This window comes from Ipomoea triloba, chromosome 12, assembly GCF_003576645.1.
Source record: "Ipomoea triloba cultivar NCNSP0323 chromosome 12, ASM357664v1".
NCBI lineage: Eukaryota > Viridiplantae > Streptophyta > Magnoliopsida > Solanales > Convolvulaceae > Ipomoea > Ipomoea triloba.
In genome coordinates this window covers 23,896,922-23,924,567 of record NC_044927.1, presented here as the reverse complement: position 1 = coordinate 23,924,567, position 27,646 = coordinate 23,896,922, and the positions used below count along the sequence as shown (strand labels likewise).

General features: G+C 32.1%; 3 protein-coding genes and 3 non-coding genes across 6 annotated transcripts in view; 1 reads left to right on the top strand and 5 right to left on the bottom strand.

Moving 5' to 3' along the window:
- The window catches only part of LOC115999212 (pentatricopeptide repeat-containing protein At5g04810, chloroplastic-like), a 7,457-nt gene extending 2,304 nt beyond the window's left edge, over positions 1-5,153 (bottom strand). Inside the window, exons 1-8 of the mRNA XM_031239022.1 lie at positions 4,205-5,153; positions 3,791-3,918; positions 3,303-3,443; positions 2,929-3,015; positions 2,593-2,746; positions 1,999-2,058; positions 1,106-1,534; positions 283-578 (exon numbers count right to left, since the gene is read on the bottom strand). Of these exons, the coding sequence (XP_031094882.1) occupies positions 283-578; positions 1,106-1,534; positions 1,999-2,058; positions 2,593-2,746; positions 2,929-3,015; positions 3,303-3,443; positions 3,791-3,918; positions 4,205-5,092 (2,183 nt within the window). The 5' untranslated portion in view covers positions 5,093-5,153. The remainder of the gene's footprint in view (positions 1-282; positions 579-1,105; positions 1,535-1,998; positions 2,059-2,592; positions 2,747-2,928; positions 3,016-3,302; positions 3,444-3,790; positions 3,919-4,204) is intronic.
- Positions 5,154-8,400: 3,247 nt separating this feature from the next.
- Positions 8,401-8,472, bottom strand: TRNAM-CAU. Its single transcript has one exon. It is a non-coding gene; the product is annotated as a tRNA-Met (tRNA).
- Positions 8,473-10,231: 1,759 nt separating this feature from the next.
- On the bottom strand, positions 10,232-10,936 carry LOC115998318. Its single transcript, XM_031237858.1, has 2 exons — positions 10,521-10,936; positions 10,232-10,360 (listed from the first exon to the last, which is right to left on the bottom strand). Exon 1 carries the CDS (start codon positions 10,921-10,923, stop codon positions 10,522-10,524), a length of 402 nt encoding a protein of 133 aa, XP_031093718.1. The 5' UTR covers positions 10,924-10,936; the 3' UTR covers positions 10,232-10,360; position 10,521.
- Positions 10,937-19,725: 8,789 nt separating this feature from the next.
- On the bottom strand, positions 19,726-19,798 carry TRNAA-UGC. The gene has a single exon. It is a non-coding gene; the product is annotated as a tRNA-Ala (tRNA).
- Positions 19,799-19,875: 77 nt separating this feature from the next.
- Positions 19,876-19,947, bottom strand: TRNAI-UAU. Its single transcript has one exon. It is a non-coding gene; the product is annotated as a tRNA-Ile (tRNA).
- A 4,688-nt stretch (positions 19,948-24,635) lies between these two features.
- On the top strand, positions 24,636-27,646 carry LOC115997904. Its single transcript, XM_031237322.1, has 3 exons — positions 24,636-25,565; positions 26,718-26,872; positions 26,970-27,646. Exons 1-3 carry the CDS (start codon positions 25,001-25,003, stop codon positions 27,261-27,263), a joined length of 1,014 nt encoding a protein of 337 aa, XP_031093182.1. The 5' UTR covers positions 24,636-25,000; the 3' UTR covers positions 27,264-27,646.

Below are 27,646 nucleotides of genomic sequence, written 5' to 3'. Positions count from 1 at the left end.
AAAAAAAAAAAAAAAAAAAAAAAAAAAAAAAAAAAACAGAACTGAGGAAGCAACCACAATAGGGATAATAAGCAAAGCATGAAAGAAAGAGAAACAAAAACAGAATAGGCTGTTTTCCTCTTTTTCTATTCCTAATTTATTCTTGAATGGCCAACATGTATTATTTTTTTCTTTTTGGTATCCCATGACTCATCAAAATACTGATCTTGTTAGATAGCCCTCTAATACATAAATATGGAGAAATCAATATCAAAGATAAGTAATATACTCCTTAGTCCTTACCCATCGACTAATATGTTGTATACAAAGGTGTTCCTGGGAATGTTCTGAGCATTCATTTCTTTCGTCACTGCTAAAGCACTTTGCATCCTCCCTGATTTGCAACATGCCTTGAGCAACGCCTCGTATGTATATACATCAACCTCCAGTCCCTCAGCTTTAAGTTTTGTGAAATATTGAAAAGCTTTCCCAATATCACCTAGTGATGCATAACCATGCATAATGGTTGTATATGTGTGTTCAGTAGGACTAATTCCAGATACCAACATTTCGTCCAAAATATCAACAGCCTTCTCCATCTGTGTCGAGTATGACAGAAAAGAGGAAAAAACAAACAAACAAAAGACGGTTCAATGCAACTACAGGGCATTTGCTTCAAACATCTACCATTGTTTGCCTCAAGAAACTCTGAATGCTTGCAGATATTAAAAGAAAAATAAATCGATCCCACTTTGAAGACTCTAACGTGCACAAATGCATTATTCCAGGTAACTTGGAAGAATGCAAACATGTATACAATGGCTAATGACCTCGTGGTCTAGTGGCACCCGGTTGCACCTTCATATGGAAAGGGGTGGGTTCGAGCCTCAGTGGAGACGATGCTGACTCTTTGTGCTTCAGTAGGTTGAGAAAGTAGTTATGAACAAATACTACATTGTAACAGAGTCAGTAGTACTCAAAAAAAATATATATATACATCAGGCACATGTTTATGCAGCATAGATGCCATGCTTAGTGCCCTTTGTTGATAGACACAGAAATATAAACCTGTTTTTTACGCTCTATTCATGGAAACATAGGATTGACACCGAAAATTTTTCTTTACCTGGCGCTTTTCAACTAGTCCAAGAATTAAAGCATTAAACATGTGCACAGTTGGTATGCATCCACTCCTCCTCATCATTTCCAAAGTACAGAGGGCTCTATGTACTTCTCCAGCTTTTGCAAAAGCATGAATGATGGGCAGATACGTCCTTGAACTAGGCTTAAGCCTCTGCCTTTTCATTTCATCAACTATACAAATCGCACGGTCCATGTTGCCCATCCCACAGAAGGCTCTAATGATGTTATTGTAAAGCACGAGATCTGGTTTTAAGCCATCCTTTATCACATCTTCAAAAATGGCAAAAGCATTTGCCCAATCCTTCAAATTTATGAACCCATTGATCAACATAGAATAAGTCTTCATGTTATGTCTTATGCCTGCCAATTTCATCGTTTCGCAGACTTCCAAAGCTTTAGAAGCCTTACCTAACTGCAACCGTTTAACATGGAAATGAAAAAATTCAAAAAAAAAGCACAACATAAACCAAAAAATCTAGTTATTAACAAAAAACTGTATATCTGGTTATTGATTAATGATAAATAGTGCAGGCAACAACAATGGGGATAATCGTGATTTTATAGTTTGTCAAGTAAATAGGCTGCAGGCAACACACTACACCCACCTATAACATATAAAAGGAGGCAGTAACTGAGGGGCACCACATGGCTCCCACACTGGTAACCCGATGAACATATTTAGCTAACTATTTATTGATCAAAATCTATAATAAAGTAGTTTTGTCATTACATATATCATTCTATCTGGTGGACTGAGCTAAATCTTGTAGGATGTTAGTGAGAGAGGGAATAAAAAATAAATAAAATAAAATAAAAAGAAAGCAAAATGAACAAGACAATTTTACATAAAATTATTGGGAAGTAGGGGAAAAGTACCTTTGTATACAGATTAATGAGACATCCATAACTGATTACTGATGGTGTAAAGCCACATTCCTATAGAAAAAATTACAAATAATAAGTTCAGAACAATTTATATGCCATTGATGGGACATTTTTAATTCCATCATAGGAATCACAGATAATCTGCCTAAGAGAAGCTCTGAACATAGAAAGTTCCAAGCCCAGAGTAAAGTTGTGGTGGGTCAGAGTTGAAAGCCAGCATACAATTTATCACGACTCTAAGAAATGGACTCTACATACAATGAATTTGAAACTGGATTCTATGTGCCCCAAACCAATTAGATTGAAATTAATACTTAGTTGAGTTTGGTAGAAATTACAGTGTGCTTTAGTTAGATGGCTGCACCAGAAAAGTTCTGAAGTGTGCTACACAGAGCTTTTCCTATGTCCTTGGTCAAAAGAGGAACTCATATAAGGCAAATATATATATATATATATAAGGCAAATATATATATATATATATATATATATATATATATAAAAACCAGGTCAAAAACAGACGAAACAATTTCAAGTTACACAAGATTCAGCATCGATTCTGCATGTTTCTGCTAAAGGCACTCATACCTTAAGTCTATCAAACACAATAAGACATTTTTCTACATTTCCACTCATTGTATAACCATCCATCATTGTGTGATATATATCAATTGGAGCATCAATACCATCTTCTTCCATCTCTCTGACCAACTCTTCAGCTCGATCCATATTACCTGTTTGGCTGTATTTTCACAAAAAATTATAACAATAAATAAATTCCAACAGAAAAAGAAAAGCAGCATAACTACTTTTGCAAAGGCCAACAATTATCAGAATGATCTTATTAATGCAACAGATCCAGGGATAATGAAATTTACCATTTGGAAAATAAATAAAAGAAACCTCAAATGAAGGATAGCGTACCAATTAGCATAGATTATGCTTCCATATATGATAGCATTTAAAGTCATATGCTTTTCTTTAGCCTCTTGAAACCACCGCTCTGCAGCTCTTCCATGAACAGGATCAGAGAAGATGGTTGGTTTTCCAAAAAAAGCATCTCACAAATTAGTTCAAAGGTAAGAAATTTGGTGTTGGAAGAATTGAAAATCAGATGCTTCTAGTAGCACAATCCGACATCAAATTCTAGGTCCTTGACTAAATAGATTAGAAAATCTAAGAGAGTTAACATAGCAACTTATAACACCTTACAGGACATGCACCTGAAAGTTCTAAAGTGTGCAATGGTAAAAGGTTGTGTATGACACTTTAAGCCTTCAAGCGTGGGAGTTACTTACTCAACATTGCCCAATTTAGCAAATCCACTGACAATAATACTGTAAGTCACCAAACTCATTTCGAGTCCTTCATCTTTCATTTTTCTCACACAACTAAGTGCTTCTTCCATGTCTCTACCCACTGCATAAGCATGAACCAGGCTGCAAAAAAGGGGTTACACTTTATGTCGGAACACATATAACACAAGTATTTAACACTACATATATTTAGCCATCATTTCATGGCTATGGAAGTTGCAAAATTGTCAAATGTATAGAAGAACACTTAGAATTGAAGCAGAGGAACAAACATTGAGTTCAATGTGATTATGTAAATTAGAAACATGCTCTAGGTATTGCTCCACATAAAAAAAAAATGATAGAAGAATGCTTACATGAGCATGTATTCAACATTAGTCTATGAACTCAGTCAAGTACCAGCTTAGTAACATTTTTTGGAAGTAGGGATAGTATATTAACTGTAGCCACAGTATATCAGGGGAACTAACTTGGTATATACATGAGATGTTGGCTCTATTCCCCTAGCACGCATCTTCTCAAAGGTTTCCCGTGCCCGATGCATGTCCCCACGCCTAGCATAATAGTTCACCATCAAACCAAACTCCTTCCTGGATGGCTACAGAGAGTACAATCATTTATACAATTAAAATGACCCAAAATCATATGATCAACCGAGAACCAAAATTCACTACTGTTCCATTAACTACAAACCAGTTAAAGGACCCTGAGATCAATTCTTCCCCTTGCAAAAGCACAGCAACATAATATACTGAAATGCACTATGCCCATAGTCTCATATTAAGTAGTTATCAATTGATTCTTCTTTATTCTTTCTTATAAGCATTTGGCATGTTCAATTTCCAGATGACCAAGTAAAGCTAGCAGATTTAGGAGCAGAATACCTTTTTGATTCTCTCAAAAGCTTGTACTACTGCTTGCCAATTTTCTGGGTGTGATTCTAAAACCTTCCTGAACTCCCTTCTGGAACCCTCTCTCTCTTCATGCCACTTGGACCTATACTCATCCTCATCTTTCCCCTCCACCCACCTCTTTCTCTCCTCTCTTTTGGCTTTCAATCTCCTTCCATCGTCCAACTTGACAGTCAACACCCTCCCATGAAACTCAATCCCATCGAACTCCACCGCCTTCAATGCCGCCTTCTCAGCCATGGGCCCTCCATATATCACAAATCCAAACCCCATATTTCTGTCAGTTACATGGTGCCCTTTTATCAAAATTACATTTTTGATAGGCCCAAACTGCCTAAAGAACTCCGCAACCTCATTTTTCTTGATCCACAGTGGAAGATTCCCCACAAAGATCTTTCCTTGCTCCCTAATTTCAACTCTGGGCTCCATTTCTTCCGGCCCCGAACTTTCTGAATTCTCCAAAACATCATTTTCACCTTCCTCTATAACTGTCGGCTGGGGCGGCGGCGGGGGTGGGGGTGGGTTGAGTTTACTGGACAACCAGAGCTTGCTTGTCAGGCTCTGAGGCGAAGGAGAGGGGATAGTGGGAGGGGGTGGAGTGGAATTAATGAGATTCTTAAGGGGGTTTTTTGGGAATTTAGAGCCCTTGTGATTGGAGGTTGTTGGGGGGTTGTTAATGGCGGGGCGGCGCGGCCTGGTGGAGGATGAAGAAGCGATTGAACGGGAATTGTGAGGGGAGTCCGGAGGGAGGTTGAAGGAGAGAATGGGGGCGGTAGTTAGGGTTTTTCCGGGGAGAATGGCGGCTGAGAAGTGTGGCTGTTGTGAGTAATGTGCGGTGGAAGATAGGGAGAAAATATCCATTGATGGATGATATCACTCCACTCTACTCCGCTCCGCTAACTTCAACACTAGCAATGGTGCTGGATTCAGTTGATATGGTTTCGCCTAAATTTTCAATTTTCAGTTTTGAACCTGGTTTTTACTTATAATACAACTTCAGCCCCTGCACTTTAATTCATCAGTATTGTGGACCATTATCACAAAATGACGTCGTTTCAATAAGTGGGAGAAACAGCTCCCGTAAATCTTCCTAACTGATACTAAAATTCCTCTCAAATGATATTACAGTTACGTTTAACTGATACTGCAGTTATGTTGAAAGGGAACTGCAGTTGCGCGGAATGGAGGCCATTTCATCTGTCTGTTTTCATTAATCAAAACGACGTCATTTTGATGTGCGGTCCACAGTAAAATTTGCGTTAATTCATAAAGCTGCCAAAATAGTCCATTTAACCCGTATTTTAGACGAGCTGGTTGAAGAATTTTCAAGCCAACCTGTTTTCAACCTGGCACATATAACCCGTGTGGATTACATGAGCCAACCCGTATAATTATCTCCACCATCAAATCCCTTGACCGTTGTTAACAATACTTGAACTCTAGGCCTTTCACTTAGAGCATCCTTATCAACGGAGTTTTTTCGCAGCTTTTGAGAAGTGTTTGTAAGTGTGATTATGAAAGAAAAAATGAGAGGGATAAAAAATAAAACAAATCTAATATTTTAAAAATTAAATAAAAATCACATGCGTCAGGCGCACTTGCATGGGCGGCTGTTGTGCACGTACAGCAGCTGATGATTTTAAAATTAGGTTGTCAGGTTTTACTGTGTTATGCTTCCCATATTTGCAGATGCTTCCCCGTCCCCTCTCTCTCTCGTGCCATGTGTATATGTACTGTACCAAAAACCACCAAATATGCATTGGTGTAGATGCTCTTAACTCATCACTGAAAACATTTGTTGCACATTTTAGCATAATTATATAGTTATTTAGATCATTCACAAATACTTTATATATATATATATATATATATATATATATATATATATATATTATATTACATTCCTCAACACGCAGTGATGAAGAGACATCTTAGTATTCTTTAATTTTTTGTCGCCATCAAGGTAATATATACATCCATTTTGATTCAATTCGTTAAACATTTATAGCAAGTAGTGAGATTAAGAGACATCTTAGCATTGAAGATTTGACTTTCTAAAATTGTGTATGGTGTTCGTGTATTTTTGTTAGAATGCTTTTTATTTCATTCATAGTGATAATCTCTACAAGCAAATATTTTTATTTGTTTATTTGAATATTTGTAATTTATGGTGTTTTTAGATATTAATTATGTTAATGGTAGATATTCTTAAAAAAAACAAATTAATCATATATATTGTTTCATTACAGAGCAAAAATTGATCTCAATTGCTGTCTATGCTTTATTTTTATTATTCCATGGCTTCCTTCATCTGCATCTACATGTTTCTTCTTCACAAATTTAGTTTTGGCATTACTTGGGTAAAAAGCTCCATCAAAATCATTAATTCTCACAATTTTCGTTTTAGTTAAAAAAAGAAAATGCAAGTTAGCAATAATTGCCAAGAAAAATATACTTCATGAATGTTAGTAGATTAATTGGTCTCTTATGCCAGTAGAAAAAACGACAAATAAATAAATAAATAAATAGGAATACCAATACTTACAGAGCTTGTAAATATTTTAAAACTTAATTTTTAAAATTTTGATATGTGATAAAAATAATGACTAAGAGTGTTAAATGACGAACATTGTATATAAGAAAATATTTTAAAATTTGTAATTTGAAACTTTGTAATTTATTAAATCTCTAATATTTCTGTCTTTAACACAATGTCAAACTAGCTAAAATCTATGTTAAGTTAATAAAAATAAATAGAAAAACCTTGTTGCTCAATGTGCTGTCAAAAGTTATTGAATGCTATAAGAAATAGCATTGAAATTGATCTATTTTTGATAATAAGGGAGTAGACTTAATACATAAGGTATCAATACATTCAAAGAATAAATCTATATACTACTAATAAAAAAAAAGGGAAAATGACACTTTTTCCCTCTATGTTATGTGCATATAGCACTTTTTTCTCTTGTATTATTAAAGTGGCACTTTTCCCCGCTGAAATGTTAAATTATCATTGTTACCCTTAAAAATAATTATTTCATTTATTTTTCTTCTCCAACAAATTATTATTTATATGTATGGATGATCACGATTCGGTTCGAACCTAACCAAATACTGTAGCAATCATATCGAAATAGTATGGACGGTTATGGTTACGATTCATAACCGAAAAATTTAAAATTAAATAATTGTTGAACCGTGAACCGGAACTTAACCACAGTCATATATAGTGAAAATAATCAAACACTTATTTTGATAAATCGGTACGGTTCGGTTCCAATTTCGATTTTAAACCGCCAATCAAAACTTATGTATTTATTTTTATAATTTTATTTCTTATTTAAAAATAGTCTAAATTTAACAATTATTTTATTTTATTTTTTCGATTCTGAATCGTAACCGTAACCGTCTATACTATTTATGTTTAATTGCTACAGTGTTCGATTAGGTTCGTATCGAACCGTGATCTTTCATACATATTAGTAACAATTGATTGGAGAATAAAAATAAATGAAATAGTTATTTTAAGGACAAAAATGTCAATTTAACATTACAAGGGAGAAAACTGGCACTTTAATAACACAGGGGGGAAAAGTGCAATAAGCATATAACATAGGAAGAAAAAGTGACATTTTCCCTAAAAAAATATTTTTATTTCTTAAATAATGTACTTTATTTGAATACAAGATAAATTTTTAATATATTAAAAGTACATTATTTATGTACTGAATATACATTATTTGATAGTATACAGAATAATGTAATTTATGTACATATATAATATACTTTTACTTATGGTCCACACTCCTATTTATACACTTTGTGCACGAGTTTTTTTTTTCATTTGATTGATAAAAAATAAAGTTGTATAGTTCGTCAACTTGACTAATAAGTAACTCTTCCACATTTCCACATTTAATTGAAGATAAGTAAAGTTATATGGCTCGTCAGTTTGACTAATTAGTGAATCAATAACATGTCTTTCTTTCTTTGTAAACTACTCCGCAGTAATTTAATCTTTCAGCTAAGAAAAGCAATTTGGAGATGCGGGGGATCGAACCCTGTGCCTCTACCATTTGAGCTACATCCCCTATTGATCTTTATGTAGTGAAAACACTATGTATATCTATAAAGAAAGAAGTATTTTAAATAATAGTCAGAAACCACTTTATCAAAGCCAAGTTTCGATCCTGGGACCTGTGGGTTATGGGCCCACCACGCTTCCGCTGCGCCACTCTGATTTTGTTTTCCCTAGCTATTATAAATATATTTATCCTATCTCCCTGGAGAAGTATTTCACTATTGCTTCACTTGTTTGGCTATGAAGGAAACACAATTCCTACACTAATCTTTTAATTATTATGGAATAAATATTTATTATCTAAGCTAATGTTGATAACTTATTTAGGGAGCCCCATAAAAAAAAATAATAAATAAAAATTTGGGATAAGGGTCAAATAGACCCTCAAACTATAATCAATTGTGCAATTAGGCCCTCGAATAATAAAAAGCTTCAATTAGGCCCCCGAACTTGTTATTTTGGGGCAAATAGACACTTTAACCTATTTGTGACCTATAATTGCAGGTCACCAAAAATTCCGGCCAACTCCGGCGATCGTCCGGCGAAGTTCCGGCAAACAACACAAAACCATCCACCACCGGCAGCGCCATGTTCATGCTTCGCATAGATTTTATTCCCAGTCCTCCGTCTTTTTTGTTTCGGGTAACCGTGTTCCAGTTAACCAGGCTCGGTTACATTCGATTAAGTTTTCTTTCTTTCTTTCTGTTGTTCAATTTAAAGGTGTAATTAGTAATTAAACTATTTTGTTACAATTAAGTGACCATTTTGACATTTTCCAAAAAATAAAAATGATGCATTGATGCATCCATTGAATGGAAGTTGGGTTCCCCCATTTGGGTGATGTTAATTATGCATTTTAATTTCCTTTTGGAGACACATCTATATATGGTATGAACAGACATCAATACATCAGCATAATAAATTCACATTTGCTATAAATGTATATTTCTTACTAAATTACAATATATACCCCAAATTTCAGCATTTAATTGCTCTTAATCGGGTAATTACGTTACGTTCAAACAATATATTTCAAAATATGTCCCGGCACCACATTACTGTAATTTGTACATATTCACAACCACTTTTACTTCTTTATAAACTCAAATAGTCAAATATAATACATACAAAAAATTCCAATGCATTTTAAGTAAAAATAACATATTTTTCCATACTACACTTTGTATTCACATTCGCGATATGATGAGACTAATCTAGTAATGTCTTAGTTAGTTTCATTCAAAATATAGAACTAAACATGTAGGGTATAACCAGTCTCTACTATATATCAATGCATCATTAGTTATATATCTCGTGATATGATAATAATATAGTCAAGTCTCATTGGAACTTGTATACTCGGACATATGCTCGCACATCTCACTTTTATTCAAAAATAAATAAATAACAATTATCACTTAAATCAATTTAATTATTTTAAAATCAATTCAAACATTCCACATTGATATAAAATAAAAATTTAATAACAAAGAATATAAATTAGATTAAATAGGATGTTGGTAGCCAAGCACCTTGTGCTCAAATGGCATGTAGTGGCCTCCCTTAAATGAAAGGTCAAAAAAAAAATAGGATGTTGGTCTCTCTGATATGAGAGGTTATGGATTGCAATGGAACTGATTCTTTTTTCTTTTTCTTTTTCTTTTTTTTTCTTTACTTTACTATTTTTTTTAACTCTCCTGAACAAGAAACTTTTCATTTTTATTTGTTTTACTTTCTTAAACTGGAAACTTTTCTTATAGAAAATAACAGTGATGCTATCCGACCACAACATAATTGAAAAGGCAATGAGGAATTAAGTAAAAAAAAAATTAAAAGAAAAGAAACATTATATTAAAGATTAAGAGCATAACCCACAATAATGAACAACATGAACGAGGTTGACAATGTCCTCCATACTAAGCTACATATACATCAACCTTAGCTTCTGACGAAGACGACAATAACAACAATAACAATAACAGTAAACATAGAATATTTCAATCCATTCATGGATACCTCCCACCATTTGCATCCATGTCATTTCTTCCCTAAACAAACAAACAAATCAATTCACATGTAAAGTTAAAACATAAGTAATTTAGTTGTCCTGAAAATCGAAACTTACAAATCAAACTATACGCCCAACCTGGTACCTAGTACCTGGTGCAATAGGGGTAACAACATTGTTAACGATTTGTGCATACATACATTAATTTGGAGCCGCCGGTGAACCCAATTCTGGAGTCTGATCCTCCTTCCCATTTCCACGATCATCAGAGCCGCCGTCATCACGCGCCGCCTTCGTCGTCTCCTCGGACGGCACCTCTTCCGCCGCGGGGGGTTCCGGCGCGGCGGCAGGAAAGCCAATTCGCGGAGGAGAGAAGAGGCCTTCCAGCGTAGAAGTCGGCGACTCTCTGAAATAAAGTTCGCCGAACATCTCAGTAACCAAAGGATGCTCGACCTCCTCGTCGTCATCATCAACCTCCTCCTTCTGCTTCCGCTTCTGCCGGCGGGACTGCTCGTATCGCGATTTCTGGAAACAGGTCTGCTCTTGAATGGATATGATCTCCATGAACTCTTTCATGGTGTACACTTCCCGTGAAGCCGCCATGGTTAATTCTCTGCTTCAGCTCTGATGTGATCGAATCACAAGAGTTGGCGCTGGCACGGCCTATTTATAGTACTCGTACTTTTGATCTTACACGCAATTTTTTTTTATTGTACTGTTATTTCAGTCACATTTTTTTACCCACCCATCTATTCATTTTACATGTAATTATCATCATTTCATAAATTGTTAAAAGTTGTGACGCTTATCACATACATGTTATATTTTAATCGAGTAACTGATAATATGGAGTATTATTTTCAGAATCTTATTTTTAAGATAATTAGATTCAAGGTAAGATTGCTATATAAGTAGACCAGTGATTGATTTAACTAGGTCAGGTTAGGATGATCAGTTGTTTTGTTCATTGGAATGAATATATATAATGCATGAGTTGTTGGCTGCTTAATGGCATGGTATATCGGTATTCCATGTGAATTAGAGAAATTAAATTGTTAAATCAGGGCGTAATTATCTCGATAATCACATAGTTTAAGAAAATGTTCACAAGAGAAAACTGACGACACATCAGAATTTCAGGTATGATTGTTTGAAACGTATGTAAGTTTAACCGTCCAAATGAAAATTGTTGGCTTTAAAAGAAATTAAAGAGTAACTAACATCCATGGCGAAACTAATGTTGGTACTTACTAAATGTCCATGCACAACGATTGTCTCATTTATGCCCACTGTTTCTCAGAATATATTAAGTTTATTATATTATTCATGTAAATCCTTACAATAATATCAATTAAAAGATAACATTTTTTTTATAACTCAAGTTTTTTTGCCTATGAAGGGTAAATTGAACCCCATTATTGCGGCTAGAAGCATATTTTAACTTGACTACATGTGAGGAATTTAAGTTTTAACATTTAGTAGGTTCAATCATGCAGGACAAGTAATTATACAATATATGGCCCATGCATACACACACACACAAGTAATAACATTAATGGTGTTTTGCACTAATTCTATATCTTCCCACCCCCACCCTAGAATTTGTATCGTGACGTTCATGACATACACAAGTAAGCTAACACTTGTACATATTAGATGGATTACACACCACCATGATTATCTTATATTATAACTATTGTTGACCATTGTTTTTTTTTTCCTAATATATATCATTCGAATAATTTTAGTCTAGATTTATGTTGAATTTATTCTTTATTTTTTTCATACGTTACAACAATAATTTCAAAATTAACGTTCATAGACTCAAAATAATTTCAAAACTAACCTCAAAAGATTCACCTCGAAGAAATCTATACTATATATAAAAACAATTTCCTCCTCTCAAATTTTCCCCCCAAAACTTAGGGGTATTTTGATAAAATCATTTATTTTGTTTATTTATTATTTTATTATTTTATTAATTATCCATCCTATAATATAATTATGGTAATATATGATAATGATAATATGATAATATGGTAATATTGTTAATATTAATGGGTGATGGGTGATTGGTGATATATAATTGATAATTGATAATATGGTATATGGTATTATTCGTAATATTAATATATTAATATATACTAATATTAATTAATTAATTGGTGATTATTTTAAAAAAGAATAATTAATTGGTGATTGGTGATTAGTGATATGGTAATATTGTTATATATTAATATTAATTAATATATATATATATATATATATATATATATATATTAATTAATTAATTAATTGGTGATTGGTGATTAGTGATATGGTAATATTGTTATATATTAATATTTATATTTATATAGATTGATGTTGATATTAATTAATTAATTGGTGATTGGTGATTAGTGATATGATAATCTATATCTATATCTATATATCTATATATATTTATATAATTGACATGTAATTAACTATATTAGAATGAAAAAATTATATAATATTGTAGTAAAATTTTTACATGTCAATCATCTATATTTACATAAAATTAAAATTAATTATACTTTCCTTTTGAAAAATCTTCCATATTATGTTTATCCTCCACTATATAATGATGAGAAATGACTCTTCTCTCACAACGTACCAATATCTGTGCTCTCACTATTAGTTAGAGATCTATAATTTGTAATTCTACGAAGTCGAAGATCGAACTTTAACACGCGTAGAATTGTTATGGTATGCGGTATGATTTAATTTTTAGTTGATTCATTCTGTATGTTGGAGATCCTTATGGTGTAGTCTGCATTCCATAGAGTATTTTGTAGTACTGTGATTTAGTTTGATCTTAACAGCTCAATATGCTTTAATTTTTGCTGATAAGGTTTCAAGTAGCTAGGCCAATTTTGCCATGGGCGTATCACGTATGTAAAATTACAATTTTTAGAGTGATTGTAGTGAACAATCAAATGTTTTCTATAATTATATATTTTAATCACATTACTTTGATTGGTAATTTCTAATGGAAAAACATGCATTGTATTGTAACTTTGTATTACAAGATTTTGAATGATAATACCTTATTTAACTATCCATCTTTTTAGTTGTACTGTGCAAAATAACTAGCAATCTACGGATGCTCATCTATATATTGTAGAATTTGCAATCTTGATCTTCCTCATTTACGGATGCTTATGTAATTTGGTAAAAATGGTGGTTACTATACTTGAATAAATCCTCAATTATTCATTCCAATTGTTCGTTTTACCATTCCAATTCTTCATTTTATAAAAAATGGTGCATTGGAAGCTAAACATGGGTCATTGTATTATTGATTGTTGATTCCAATTATTATTAATCTTTATCATTAATTGCACAATACTAATTCACACTTATTAGTTAAAAAATGGTGATTACTATACTTGAATAAATGAAATAATAATATTAAATTTTGTAGCCTCGATTTAAAATCTATTATGTTAATATAATAATAATAATAATAATAATAATAATAATATACTCAGTAGTAATAATAATCTAAAATTCTTAATATAATTTTCCTAATAATAATAATAATATAATAATAATAATCCATAACTCTTAATATAAGTTTGTAACTAAACTTTCCTATTAAATCTGTTTATAAAGGTAATTATAAATATAGAATTGAGAAATTCCTATGATATTTTATTTAATTGATATTATTCCTAATATATTTTATCTAAAAGGCTTCCTTCCTTTTTTATAACATTGTTCCATATGTTAATCCGTTTAATATGCTAATCTATATAGGTAATTACCATATACTATTTACCATCTAAATAATCCGTGGTAATTACACTATATTTAACATCTAAATTTATTATGGTCATTAAACATAGAGATTTCATTCTTACGATAATTTTATATATTTTTACTTCAGATAATGTCAATTACCCGTGCATTTCATTTGATTACTTTTGAATAAAATCTTAAAAATTATGACAACTAATGAATTAATATTGTTGTTTGTAATATAAATTTTATCAAATCAGTTAACGAAATTGATAATACACATATTACATCCATAATTAGAGGAGATTAACAAAATTATGATAATTATTTCAATTCACGTATTATTATGCTAATTCACATATTATTACGTCCATACAATTATGTAAATTATTTCAATTCACAGATTATTACACATATAAAATTATGCTAATGGTTACTTTGGAATAAAATCTTAATAATTATGGTCATTGAGAAATTAGTTCAAACATTATACTTTTATTAAACGGTTTTTTATACTTGCCGTAATTTTATCTAATCAATTAAAGAAATTAATGGTACACATATTACGGACATAATTAAAGAAAATTAAACATACACATATATATTACGGATAAAATTAAAGAAAATTAAACATACACATATTACGTCCATAATTAAACGAAATTAAAATATACATTATTTTTTTAATTATAATATATACTCCTTAATTACCATACTTATTCATAATACATGGACGTCATAATTAGCATAATATTAATCTATACTATATATAAAAACAGAAGAATAGTAAAGGCATATTTTAAATTTTAAACAATAGTAAAGGTAAATTAAAAATAGAATGAAAATATTTCAATAATAATATTCTACATCATTAATTAAAAATAGAACAGAAATTAGGTAAAAATACCAGTGGATCTATTATTCTAATTGACTAATTAACTGAAAATAAAAAAAAATCGACTAAAAATGAATCTGATGTTACTAATTGATTGAATATATAAAAGGAAATGAATATTAATAATTGACTGTAAATAAAAAAATATCCATAATTAACTAAAATGAAAAAGGAAATGGTCATATCATTGCAATTTAATTAAAAAAGGAAAACATTCTACATCATAAATAATAAAGGCATATTATAAACAATATTAAAGATAAATTAAAAAAGGAACGGAAATTAAAAATGAAACGGAAATATTTCAATAATAATATTCTACATCATCAATTAAAAATGGAACGAAAATTAGGTAAATATTACTACGTAATTCTTTTCATTTTTCCTAGATAAGGTTGCCTGATTAATTAATTTACACATAACAATCGGCACTAATAATTAAAAAAATAAAAGAACTGACGGAGACGTCTGTTTTTTTTTAAATTTTATTATTATTATTATTATTTAATTATTTTAATTAAAATTATTTAAAAAGTTTATTTTAAAATTAGTAACCACCATGTCATCACAATTGTAGATAAACAGGTCAATTTGGATTATTTTTTTTGAAAACATGTCAATTTGTACTTAATTGCATGAGTTTATATAGTTCAGGAATCCAATTGCATTTTTTTTGAGTTCGATGGCCTAATTACAGTTTTGTGTGTAGTGCAGTGGTTTATTTGACCATTATTCCGAGAAAAATGATATTACTAATTGATTTAAAATATAAAAAGATCGTAATCTATATATAAAAGTAAAATCCTTTATTGTTCATTCCCCGCCTAAACTTTTGTAGTCAATTAATGAAATATTTTATTGGTCAAATAATTAATAATGCAGTATCTGTTCATAACTACTTTCTCAACCTATTGAAGCACAAGAGTCAGTATTGTCTCCACTGAGACTCGAACCCACCACCTCCCATATAAAGGGAAGGGTTTGATGCCACTGGACTACAAGATCCTTGACAATAATTAATAAAGCTTATTTGTTAAGAAAATGTAAAATAGAAATTAACCAATATCTATAAATTGATAATATGTATACTCACGTATCAACACTATTAATAAAAGTAAAATCATTTATCGGGAAAAGAAAAGGATATTACTAATTGACTGAAAATTATTTAAAAACTTTAATAGTTAATTATACTTTCCTTTTGAAAACTCTAAGTTATTTAAACTTTAAAAAAATTAATTGAACATGGGTTGTTAGATTTTTATAATAATCAAAATTAATTCATTCAAATATGGAGGAGGAGATAAAACTAAATGCAATATGGGGAAAATGAATATACTTAAAGTATAAAAGTATAATTACACATATATTAGTGTAATTGACTAATAATAATTGCCTAATAATTATTATGATAATTAAGTTAAGCATTGGTCGTTGAATTTATTTTTATAATAATTACAATTAATTTATTTCTCATTTTCTCATATTTATTTTAGTAATAATCTACTTATATAAGTCATATTACTTATAGATCTTTTTAAGATAATTTTAGACAAACAAGTCATATATTATTCAATTAATTGAGTAATATTTTTGTACTAATCTTATAATCAAATAAATGTACACGTTCAATATTAGAATTTTTTTTATAATTTCATATTTATTTTTATTATCTCAATATATAATAAAAAAATTTATCCACGCCCGGGTAATTGGACAATTATTTGTTCTAATTCAAAGGAAAACATCAGAAAACATAATCGATCCAATCAATTTCATCAATTACGCTATATAATATTCGATGTTATAATATATATAATTGTATATTGATCCAAATATTCTTTAAATATTATAACAAATCCATTCCGTGCAACGCACGGGCGAAAATACTAGTTAAAGATTATAAAGATTACAACTGGCTTAGATTATCCCATCAATTCTATGCCAAAATCAATATAGAGACTGTAATCCTTGGAAGGGGCGATGGGGTGGGGAGAGGAGGGGGAGGGGTGGGTGTAACTGTAATAGCTGGCATTCACGTATCAGTCCATAAAAGCCAAAGAGTTAAACAGCATAAAGATGTACTATGGACATAAGCACGTGCATAAACTTGAGAGAAAACAAAAGGGTACACAATTGAGATTGGTCACTACTCAACTATAACTATATATAGTCCAAATATATACTTGAGAAACATATTTCGAATTGAAGGTTTGTATGTATGTATTTCTTGTAAATCAACGGCGTCGGTACATGCATGCCAAAAATATTCGTCCAAATGACAAATTGTCCATATTAGCAGCTAGGGTTTGGCAACTTGTTCCAGCTCTTCAATTGTGACCACACTATATATTTCCCTGAAGTGAATAACCTGCTTGGGTAGTAACTTATGCAAAGGATAATACTCAATACAATTATTGAACACAGAGTATTAAAAATGATACAAGAAGAGTAACAATGACTCACCGCCGTGCCAATTTCATTCTTTTAACTGCCATCGACTTTCACATTGTTGACAATCACCAAATTCATGAACTGTACTGATCATCAAACCCACAGAGAGTCCCAATAACCATGCGGTACGGTACGGTTGGCATTCAACTTGACTGTAAGGAAAGAAACACTTAACTACTAAATATAGAAAAAATTGTCCATCCAAAAAAAAAAAAGGTTAAGGAGTACATTCTACGCACAAATAGTACTTTACATAATCTCCTTGCATGGCTTGTGTATACATCTGGGTTATCTTAAATAAACTACATTTATATTCTTTGAAAATCTCAGCAATAATGAGCTAGCCAAATATATTTATGCATGTGGTTAATTGGGAAATTAAAGTTCACTTTAAAGTATATATTCTACACAATAGTTTTTTTGTATTTTTATTGTATCTCAAATATATTACAAAATACCAGCATTTTAATTTTCTAACATAACGCTCGAATAAATTTCACATTTCTACGATAATTGATACGCCATTTACACTACTTCTTCATTTACGAAAGATCCCCTAGAGTTTCCAAACTAGCTAGCTAGGGCTAAACAAACTAGCAAACTTGACAATTACAAAATTATAGCAAGACCACAAATGGGAACCTATTCTACTATAGAAATACATAGAATTCGAATTTAAGCAAACAGACTTCTCATAAAGATAACATCCAAGCAATATCTCATGCACGCAAAACCATTATATTCTCTATATATATGTGCTTATACAGCAATGTAAAAAATATTTAACCAGACAACATTATGTACACAAACTTTAAATGTCAAAACCCGGCCTAAGCCAAACTGCAACATAATTTTTTTTTTAAAAAAAAAAAAAAGGAATACAAATGAAAACATCAGAAAAGGTAAATCTCACTGTACTGATAATTAGAAAAATAAAAGGAAATCAACACACTCTGAAGCTTCTTAATTGTTTATTTACTTTTTTATTCTATATGCTATCATCATAAGCTAAACTAATTATAAGTTGCTAAAATTTCGGGATGAGGTAATCGCGAATCGTTCAATCAATCCTCAAGTTTCAATTCCACCCTATTCATATTTAATCAGATCGGTCAAGATCTCATAATTATTCCTAAATTCCTAATACGATTCCGGCCCACACATTGCCCATTAACTTTTTTATCATTACTTGAAACTTGAAAAGAGTCTTTTTCTAGATGGTACATAGTTACATACAATACACCTTATACATCTTTTACATATATCTTGGTGAAGTTGTTAGTAATTTATAATGGGAATAAGGGTCAAATAGGCCACCGAACTACATATGAAACTGTAATTAGGCCATCGAACTAAAAAACAATGCAATTGGGTCCCTGAACTACACAAATTCATGCAAATTAACCCAAAGTGACTTGTTGACTTGATCTTCCGGTTACCAACTTTAAAAATAATATTTTAAAATAATTTTAAATTAATTAATTAATTAAAATTAAAATTAAAAAAAAAACAGGAGCAAGTCAATTGGGTGGGTCCTTTTTTTTTTTTAATTTTAAATTTTAAATTTTAATTTTAATTAATTAATTAATTTAAAATTATTTTAAAATATTATTTTTAAAGTTGGTAACCGGAATATCAAGTCAAACAAGTCAATTTGGGTTAATTTGCATGGATTTGTGTAGTTCAGGAACTCAATTGTATTGTTTTTGAGTTCAATGGCCTAATTGCAGTTTCGTGTGTAGTTCGGTGGCCTATTTGACCCTTATTCCTTTATAATGAGAATGAATATACTTTTATGAAAAATTATATTTGATAGATTTATATAGTGGTTCAATTAGCCTAATAACTCAAACACTTGATCTAACATTTAGACTCAATAACAATTTTTTGAAACACCAATTTGCTCTTGATTAATTATATGTCTACAACTAATTGAACTAGTCAACCTAAATTTGCAAGCCACTTTAGATAATTTTATATCACATTTAATAATTATACTAATGTGTATTATTACATCTACTAATTCTCTCAATTTTTTTAATTTTTTTTTGAAGTAACTCTCAATTTCTTTTGTACTCGACACATATTTATACTTTTATTAGTAATATAAGATATGATTATGTATATGCACACAAACCCCTTCCAGAATCTAATTTAAACTATCAACTTTTAAATTGGGAAAAAAAAATTCCGAAAAATATATGTTTGATGATTGACGTGATCGAATTCAGTCCGGACCGCAGTACGTCTTCTTTCACCAAAATATAACAAATTGAAATCAAACACATCAACATTGGAGATGCGGGGGATCGAACCCCGTGCCTCTCGCATGCAAAGCGAGCGCTCTACCATTTGAGCTACATCCCCCATATGATGCTTTTGTAGTCAAATTAAACTCTGTATAATACAGAAAGAAGCATTTTAAAAGAAATCGGAAGCCACTCTATCAGAGCCAGGTTTCGATCCTGGGACCTGTGGGTTATAGACCCACCATGCTTCCGCTGCACCACTTTGATTTTGTTCTTTCTGGCTATTATAAATATATTTATCCTATCTCGATGGAGAAGTATTTCTCTCTCCAATTGTTTGGCTACGAAGGTAACCCAATTACTTAGAGTACTATACTAATCCTTTAATTATTATGGAATAAATATTTATTACTTGAGGTAGTGTTGATAACTTCTTTGGGAAGACTCCATAAAAAACTAAAAATTTTCACTTGGCAAATACTTGTAACTTGAATATCATATTTCCATTGCTAATATTAAGAAAATATTTTGTTTAAACTCTAATGCACATGATGATGTCTATCTTGAGTTTTGCTTGTACAACAATTTAATGTCGATTAGTATTTTTTTAAAATTATATTACAAATTTTTTTTCTTTTGAAATTAAAAACAAGCCAACTTCATTACTGAAACTCACAAGTTAAAACAAAACATAAAAATCATAATAAAATTATTCAAAAATAACATCCAATATGGTCAAATGCTAAATTATGTCAGTGATGTATTTCGTATTAATCCTTACAATAATGAAATGTTCTTTAAAGAGAAACATGGCCTACATTAATTTTTCTCTCTTTTCTATTTATTTGTATTTGCATCCCATGTGATGAAATTAATACACTTAAATTTTAATCAATCCTCATTTATGGAGCAAAGCAATTTTCTCAAAAGTGTTAGGTTCTCTATTAATATTTCATTCTTTCAAGTATTTGTGCAAAGGCGTCATAAAGTAACATTTTCACTATGTGTATCGACATATATAGTTGAAAACTCTCGGTCACATGAAAGAAATCTGATTACACATGAGGAATTTAAGCGTGGCCATTTAATAATTCCAATCGTGCGGGCTAAGTAATACTAACATTAATGGTGTAGGAAATTGGTGAGCAATATGAGTTCATAATAAAGTGAGCAATAAACCTATTGTTCTATATCTCTTTACAAGTTACAACCAATACACCAAAACACCATTTTGGTGTAGGAAATTGGTGCAATCTTCCTCCAGTGAAGGCATTGTGCAACACCATTGAGATCCAACACAATCTAAAATAATTGAAAATTTCAAATGGAGAGTCAAAATTAAATCGAGAGTCAAAATCAAATTTCAAAAATGGCGCAAAAGGAAAAAATTGTGAGGTCTTTAAACCATAAAGCACGTCGTAATTGGCAAAATTAATAACTAAATATTTAAAATAAAAAAGGTGAAGAATATGGGGGAAACCTTCCCCTTCAATTCCTGGTAAATATGGATGAAGAAAACGTTTGTTTTGGTGTTTGTTTGTTTGTTTGTTTTTTTTTTTTTTTTAAATTATTAAAGTCATGTTGCCAAAGCAACTAAATAAATAAATAAAAGGAAACCAAACCCCCCCCCCTTCCCACCCCCACCCAAATCAATTAAAATTGGACATGTAGATTTTTTTAAAAGGAAAGTAGGAAACCAACCAACATAAAACATCAATTAAAATTGTACATGCAACTTACTAACTATGCAATAAGTTGTTATAATTGAAAAAGTCTTATTGCCCTAGAAACTAATAAAATAAAATAAAAAGGAAACCAACCACAAAAAAAAAAAAAGAAAAAAAAAAAACCCACACACACACACACACAAATACATCAATTACGTGTAACTTGATAAATTGTTATAATAAAAAAGTGCTCATTACTCATTGAAAAAGGAGACGACCTAATTGAATCATGTGCTGGACTGCACATTTATGTTTATATTATATTTATGCTCACAAATACGTGAAGCATATGAAGATTATTAATTTGATTATTGCAGAAAACACTTCTTGATTGAGTTTGTCGTACAAGAATAAATTTCCCGATCACCCAAAAATGTTCATTACACTTTTTTTTTTTGTTACAATGTAGAAGAGGCTTGAACCCACTCCCTTTCATGTGAGAGTGTAAACCGGGTGCCATTAGACCACAAGGTCTTTGATAAGGTTTAACAAGTTATTCAATGCAAATTTTAAACTTTAGTATCGGTGGATAAATTTTATATATTTAAAAATTTTATTAAACGCAAAAATTGAACCTGATCGAAATTAATAAAAAAAAATTTGTTAATCAAAATAGATAAAGGAAAGAAGAAGAAGAAGAAGAATTAGTTAGAATAATGAATATTAAAGGCAGCAAACAAAACAATATAAGTTTGACAGAGAAAATTAAAGATAACTTTTTGAAAGATTAAAGATAACTTGTTATGTATAATGTATTAAACAAATTAATTGGCATGTTGTCCTTCCCAAATCTCCATACACGGAGCATGTGTGGGTCGAACGTGAATGATTATGCTCAAATTATTTATGCACTTTTAATTAAATAAAACTTAATTATTAATTAACGATGTTAGTACCGATGTTATCTGATCTTTTTTTTTTTTTTTTTTTGAATACTACTAACTCTATTACAATGCAGTATCTATTCATAACTACTTTCTCAACAACCTCCCGTATAAAGGCCCGAACCCACCATCTGATCTTATTATTAAATCTTAATATTTATTGAGTACATTATTAAATTTTAATATACTTATTATTTACATTACAAATGATAAAACTAGTCGAGTTGAATTTTGATAGACTCCATTTGAAATAATTCTCTTAAACACTGTTAAATTCTTTGTATAATTTGAAAGTAAAATAATTTTTTTTTTAAACAATATCTATTATAATTCGAATTTAATTGTCTTATCCCTAGAAAGCAATTACATGCGAAGTATTATGCTGCTAAAATTATCTTACTACTTATTATATGTTCAACTCATGATATATGATAATTTTAGCTTGAGGATTAAAGAGGTCTCTTAGTGTCATTTGTTTTATCTTTAAAGACCTATAAAAAAAATTTAAAAAAAAAAAACTCCAAAATAAAGTTGAAGGGCATGGTTATTTTGTGACTAGAGATTAGAGATAAAGTAATAAAATTTGAAAGTGTATAGATTAGGTAGGTTCAAAGAAGACCCTTTGTCTCAACTTTGCCCTTGCCCTCATCAGCCAAAGGCAATAGTTTGGGCCACACCTCCTTGCAAGTTGCAATTTGAGAATATGCATGAATCCTTAACTTAGGAATAAGGGGTAGTATTAAACCATGATTAATGAAGTGATGTTTATGAAAGTCTTGGTACCCAATGGAGCTTTGCAATAAGAGTTCCACTGTACGAACTCTTAAATTCACTTCATGATGAGGTGAGTATAAACATCTTAATCAAATGGTCCCAAAAAAAGTTGTATATTAAGAATGGAAAAAGCGTCAAATAGACCATTAAACTTGTATGATTCGTGCAATTAGATCATCAAATAAAAATATGTGCAATTGATATTATTTGTAGGTAAGTAACAAGTTGTCGGTAAACTTTTGATTTAGCATGCCACATGAAAAATAAAATAATTTTTTCTTTAATTATTTAACAAATATAATATAATATTAATTTTTATATTGAAAAACAAAGCCACATCCCCGCGTCCTCTTCCATCAACGTTAACGGGGCGGCCACCTCCTCCGTTGACATTGACAAAGGTGGCGGACTCCTCTACCGACGTTGAAGGGGGAGGTGTCTTCCTCCTACGTCCAGATCTGATGAAGAAGAAGCTGACTCCCCTTTGTCCAGATCAGACGAAGGAGAAGACAGTCATGGCTGCCTCTACCGGAAGATTTTGTTTTGTTTTTTTTTTTTTAATATTTGTTAAAATAATAAGTAAAATATTTTTTTATTTTTAAAATTAATTATATTAAATGTCAAATCATTGATTTAACATGTTTAACTTGGAGCAACAGGTAAAAAAATTATATAATTATACATTTTTTGCATGTTTAATGTTCTAATTTCACACTTTTTTTGTTTGATGGTTCAATTACACAAACTACATAAATTCAGTAACATATTTGACACTTTTACCATTAAGAATTTAAGAGTAAGAAGAACTAGTAAACATTAGAAATACATGTAATAGTTTTGTGTAATAATTATAAAAACACACACACATATGGGAAATTATGAAAACATAGTTTGTACCTTGAATCTTTAGGAAATTATTAATTTCCTTTTTGTATGTGCTTGTAAGTATAAACAATTGTGGAAGAAGGGGAAAGGAGAAAGCAATTCACTACTGTTACAACTATATACGCATTCTACTTTGTTCTCAAATTCAGATCATATTTGGTTGGATGGAAAACATATTTCAAAAAAAAAAAAAGAATTTCTTTAAATTTGAGGAAAATGAAATTTTCTCCTGTTTGGTTCATGAAAGTTGAGAAGAAAGTACAATTTAGCTCTTATTATTTTTATTATCATTATTATTGTGTAAAGGCATTTTAGTCTTTATACTCATTATTCATTACTATCACAATCAACGGTAATTTATTTACTACAAACTAAACAATGAAATCGCCAAGCATCTTGTGCTCAGATGGCAGAGTAATGGCTCTCCCATTTGGGAGGTAATGAGTTTTAGGTTGAGAAAGTATGTTTGAACAGAGGAGTTAATTGTATTAAAAAAAAAAACAATGAAATCAATTTTCATTATAATTTTTTTCTATGAATTTCAATTCTATTTTCCCTCTATTACAAAGTGGTATAATATGTTGGAAATATTTTTCTAACGTAAAACAAGGAGTAATTAGCATGAAGGGAAGTCATAGTCAGAAGTAACGACTAGTTGCCCACAATACAATAGTTCCAATCCAATCTTCTCACACTATACTAGAAAACCGGCCATATCATATCATATCATGACATTGAATCGCTCCACCATTGCCGTCCGGTCCCAGAGGAGCCTTTCCAATTGGCACATTCCTAACAGCTTTCCATGAAAAGGCTCCTATTTTCTTGATTTCTTCCCTTCTATCTTTCTTTAGCCCCTTCCCCTCTGCCTATTGTGTTCAACTTTGTCTTTTTGTAGTTGCCATTTTCGTTTTTCGTTGTTTTCTCCCTCTCACTCCACCTATCACTTAGTTCCCTGCGAACCCTAGTCTGGGATCTTGAAACCCAGAAGAACCCAGGGATTTATCAGCTAAAGGGTTTATAGTTTTCCGGTTTTCTTGGATTTTGGCAATGGGGAATTGTTTGGAGACTTCGAGGAAATCGACGGCGGAGATTGCGCCGGCGGACGTGATGAAGAAGAATCAGCCCACGGTCAAGCTCTACGGGGCGCCGTTCGGGATTGAGACCTACTACATCCGATTCGCGCTTCTCTACAAGCCCGTTTCTCTCAAGTTCCTCCCCTCCGACCGCCACGACGCGCCGGTGATCGAGTACAAGTCCGACAGCGTGTCCGGATCGCCGGAAGTCATGGTGCAGTTCCTCGATGCGAAGTTCCCGGAGCCGCAGCTGCTGAAGGGGAGCGTGGGCGGGTGGTACGGCGAAACGACGCCGTTGCTGGTCTGGGTGGTGACTCTGCAGCACCGGAGCATCCTGTGGCACCTGGACCGGATGGTGAGGTGGGCCGAGGACCTCTCGGCGCGTGGGGGCAAGACGCGGGGTGATCCGGCCATGGGGAGCCCTAGGATGGAGATTAGGAAGTTCGGAAAAAGCTACTCTCAGTTGCTTGAGCTCTTACAGGAGCACGCTCAGATGGAAGAGAGAGTCGTCTTCCCAATCTTGGAAAAAGCCGATCGAGGTATAATTCCATGATTTACAGTTTTTTTAGGGTTTCCCATTCTGTTACTGTTTTACTATTTTTGAAGATCTGTTTAATTGCTTCTTCTATTTTGGGAAAAAATAATGCTTTACCAGCTGTAATCTTGAGTATAAGTATGATTATATTGGGTGTGTGGTTCAACAAGGAGACAATTTCAGAAAAATCTGAAGATGGGGAGAATGATTAATGAATGTAAATAACAAGATAATGATTGCTATGAAGGGGGGAGAGCTTAGAAATTGCGTGTTTCTTATACCGGCTAAGATTGAGATTTCTAGGTTGTTTTGGAACTATAGTGTTGATAATAAGATGGAGAATCAATAGTGTCTGTGAAGTGATTGATGTTCAATTGGGCTTGAAGCTGCTCTTCTTGCTTTCTTGGTTGATGAAAGATAGGTTTGAGTGGATTTGCTCTTAGCGTACAAATTCGTCTTCTATAGATGTTATGTTGGTCTTTCAGGACCATTTGTTTAAGCTTTTAAGTTGATAGTCGGGGAGATTTTCTGGAATGGCCACACAGTACTTAGCTTGTAGGACCAAAAGTGGATTTTGTTCTTTTGTGGCCATTGCTAATCCAAGAAATAATCTATCGTCAGTTATTTTTTTGTTGCAATTAATAGAATCGCTTGAATGTAGGAGGAAAGCTAGTTAAATTTACCTCTATGAAAGTGGCCAGTCGTTTAACTTATTACTGGCTATAATAGGGAACTTATGCCTTTTTGTTTGTCTCTAGTAAATTGATTCTTGATGCTGCTTTTGTTGACGTTGACCATCTCGTGGTTTTGCTAGAGTTGTAGTGAAAGTGGACAATTTGTACATTTTGTGGATGTAATTTGTTCAAATTGCGGTTTTAGGAAAGGCCACACGATACTCAAAAGACCAAAAGTGGGCTTAATTCTTTTGTGGCCATTGCTAACCAAGAAATAATCTATCTTCAGTGGTTTTATTACATTTAGTAGAATCCCTCGAACACAAGTGGCGAAACTTTTAGCTTGTTACGGGCCACAATAGGGATTACTTACTTCTGCCTTCTTAGTAGTCTGGTTTATCTATGGTAAATTGATTCTTAATGTACATGTGGATTACGCTTTTGCTGAAAAATATAGTAACTTTTAGTCATATATTCCCTAGGCTTATGCAAAGCTGCAAATGAGGAGCATGCTAGGGATTTGCCGGTAATGAATGGTATCAAAGAAGACATTAAATCCATTGGAGTTCTGGATGCAGGGAACCCTGTCTACCAAGAGGCACTCTCCAATCTCTCAACTCGGCTCAAAACTTTACAGGTACCCGTACTTTGGTTAAACCGGATTGGAATATTCTGAATTTGTAATAAATAACGACAGTAGTGATTCAAGTGGAATATCGCTTTTATTTTGCCAGGAGCATTCAAAGCAGCACTTTGAAGAGGAAGAGAGGGAGTTACTGCCCCTATTGGAGGCAGCCGAGCTGAGTAAACTACAGCAAGTCAGCGCGATGGAGCAGTGCTTGGATACAATGCACGGAACGCACTCCCATCTTTTCCGGTTCTTCATGGAAGGCCTCCTTCCCCAGGATGCTATGCAGTATATGGACATGATCACCAAGTGCGGTGACAAAGACCACGTGTCCAAGATGTTCAGGTTAGTAGTCGAGAAAGAGAATAGCTTAGGCGTGGCAATGGGCGATCCTCATTAACGAAGATTGCCGGCCTGATTGGAGAAAGAATTCGTTTGCAGGGTTAACTACACAGCATAGCTTTGCTTTTAGGTGAAGCAAACATGATAATGTTTAGGCGGTGCCCGCTTTAATATTGCCTTTTCTTCATCTAATGTGGCCAGTGGGCAACATGTTGAATCTGTAAGCTGTAGACCACTTTTATCTTTTATGTCTTGATTATGCAGATGTGAGAAACACCAAAAAAAGGGAAAAAAAAAATGTATGAGAGCTTAGTTTGTAGATGGGCATCTTTGAATACTGTTTTCTGCTACTGTAAATGACAAACAAAAATTATCTTTCTTGTACGTAAATAACAGTTGTTGACCTTGGGCAGTTGTGCATTTTTCATGCTTTGCTGTGTA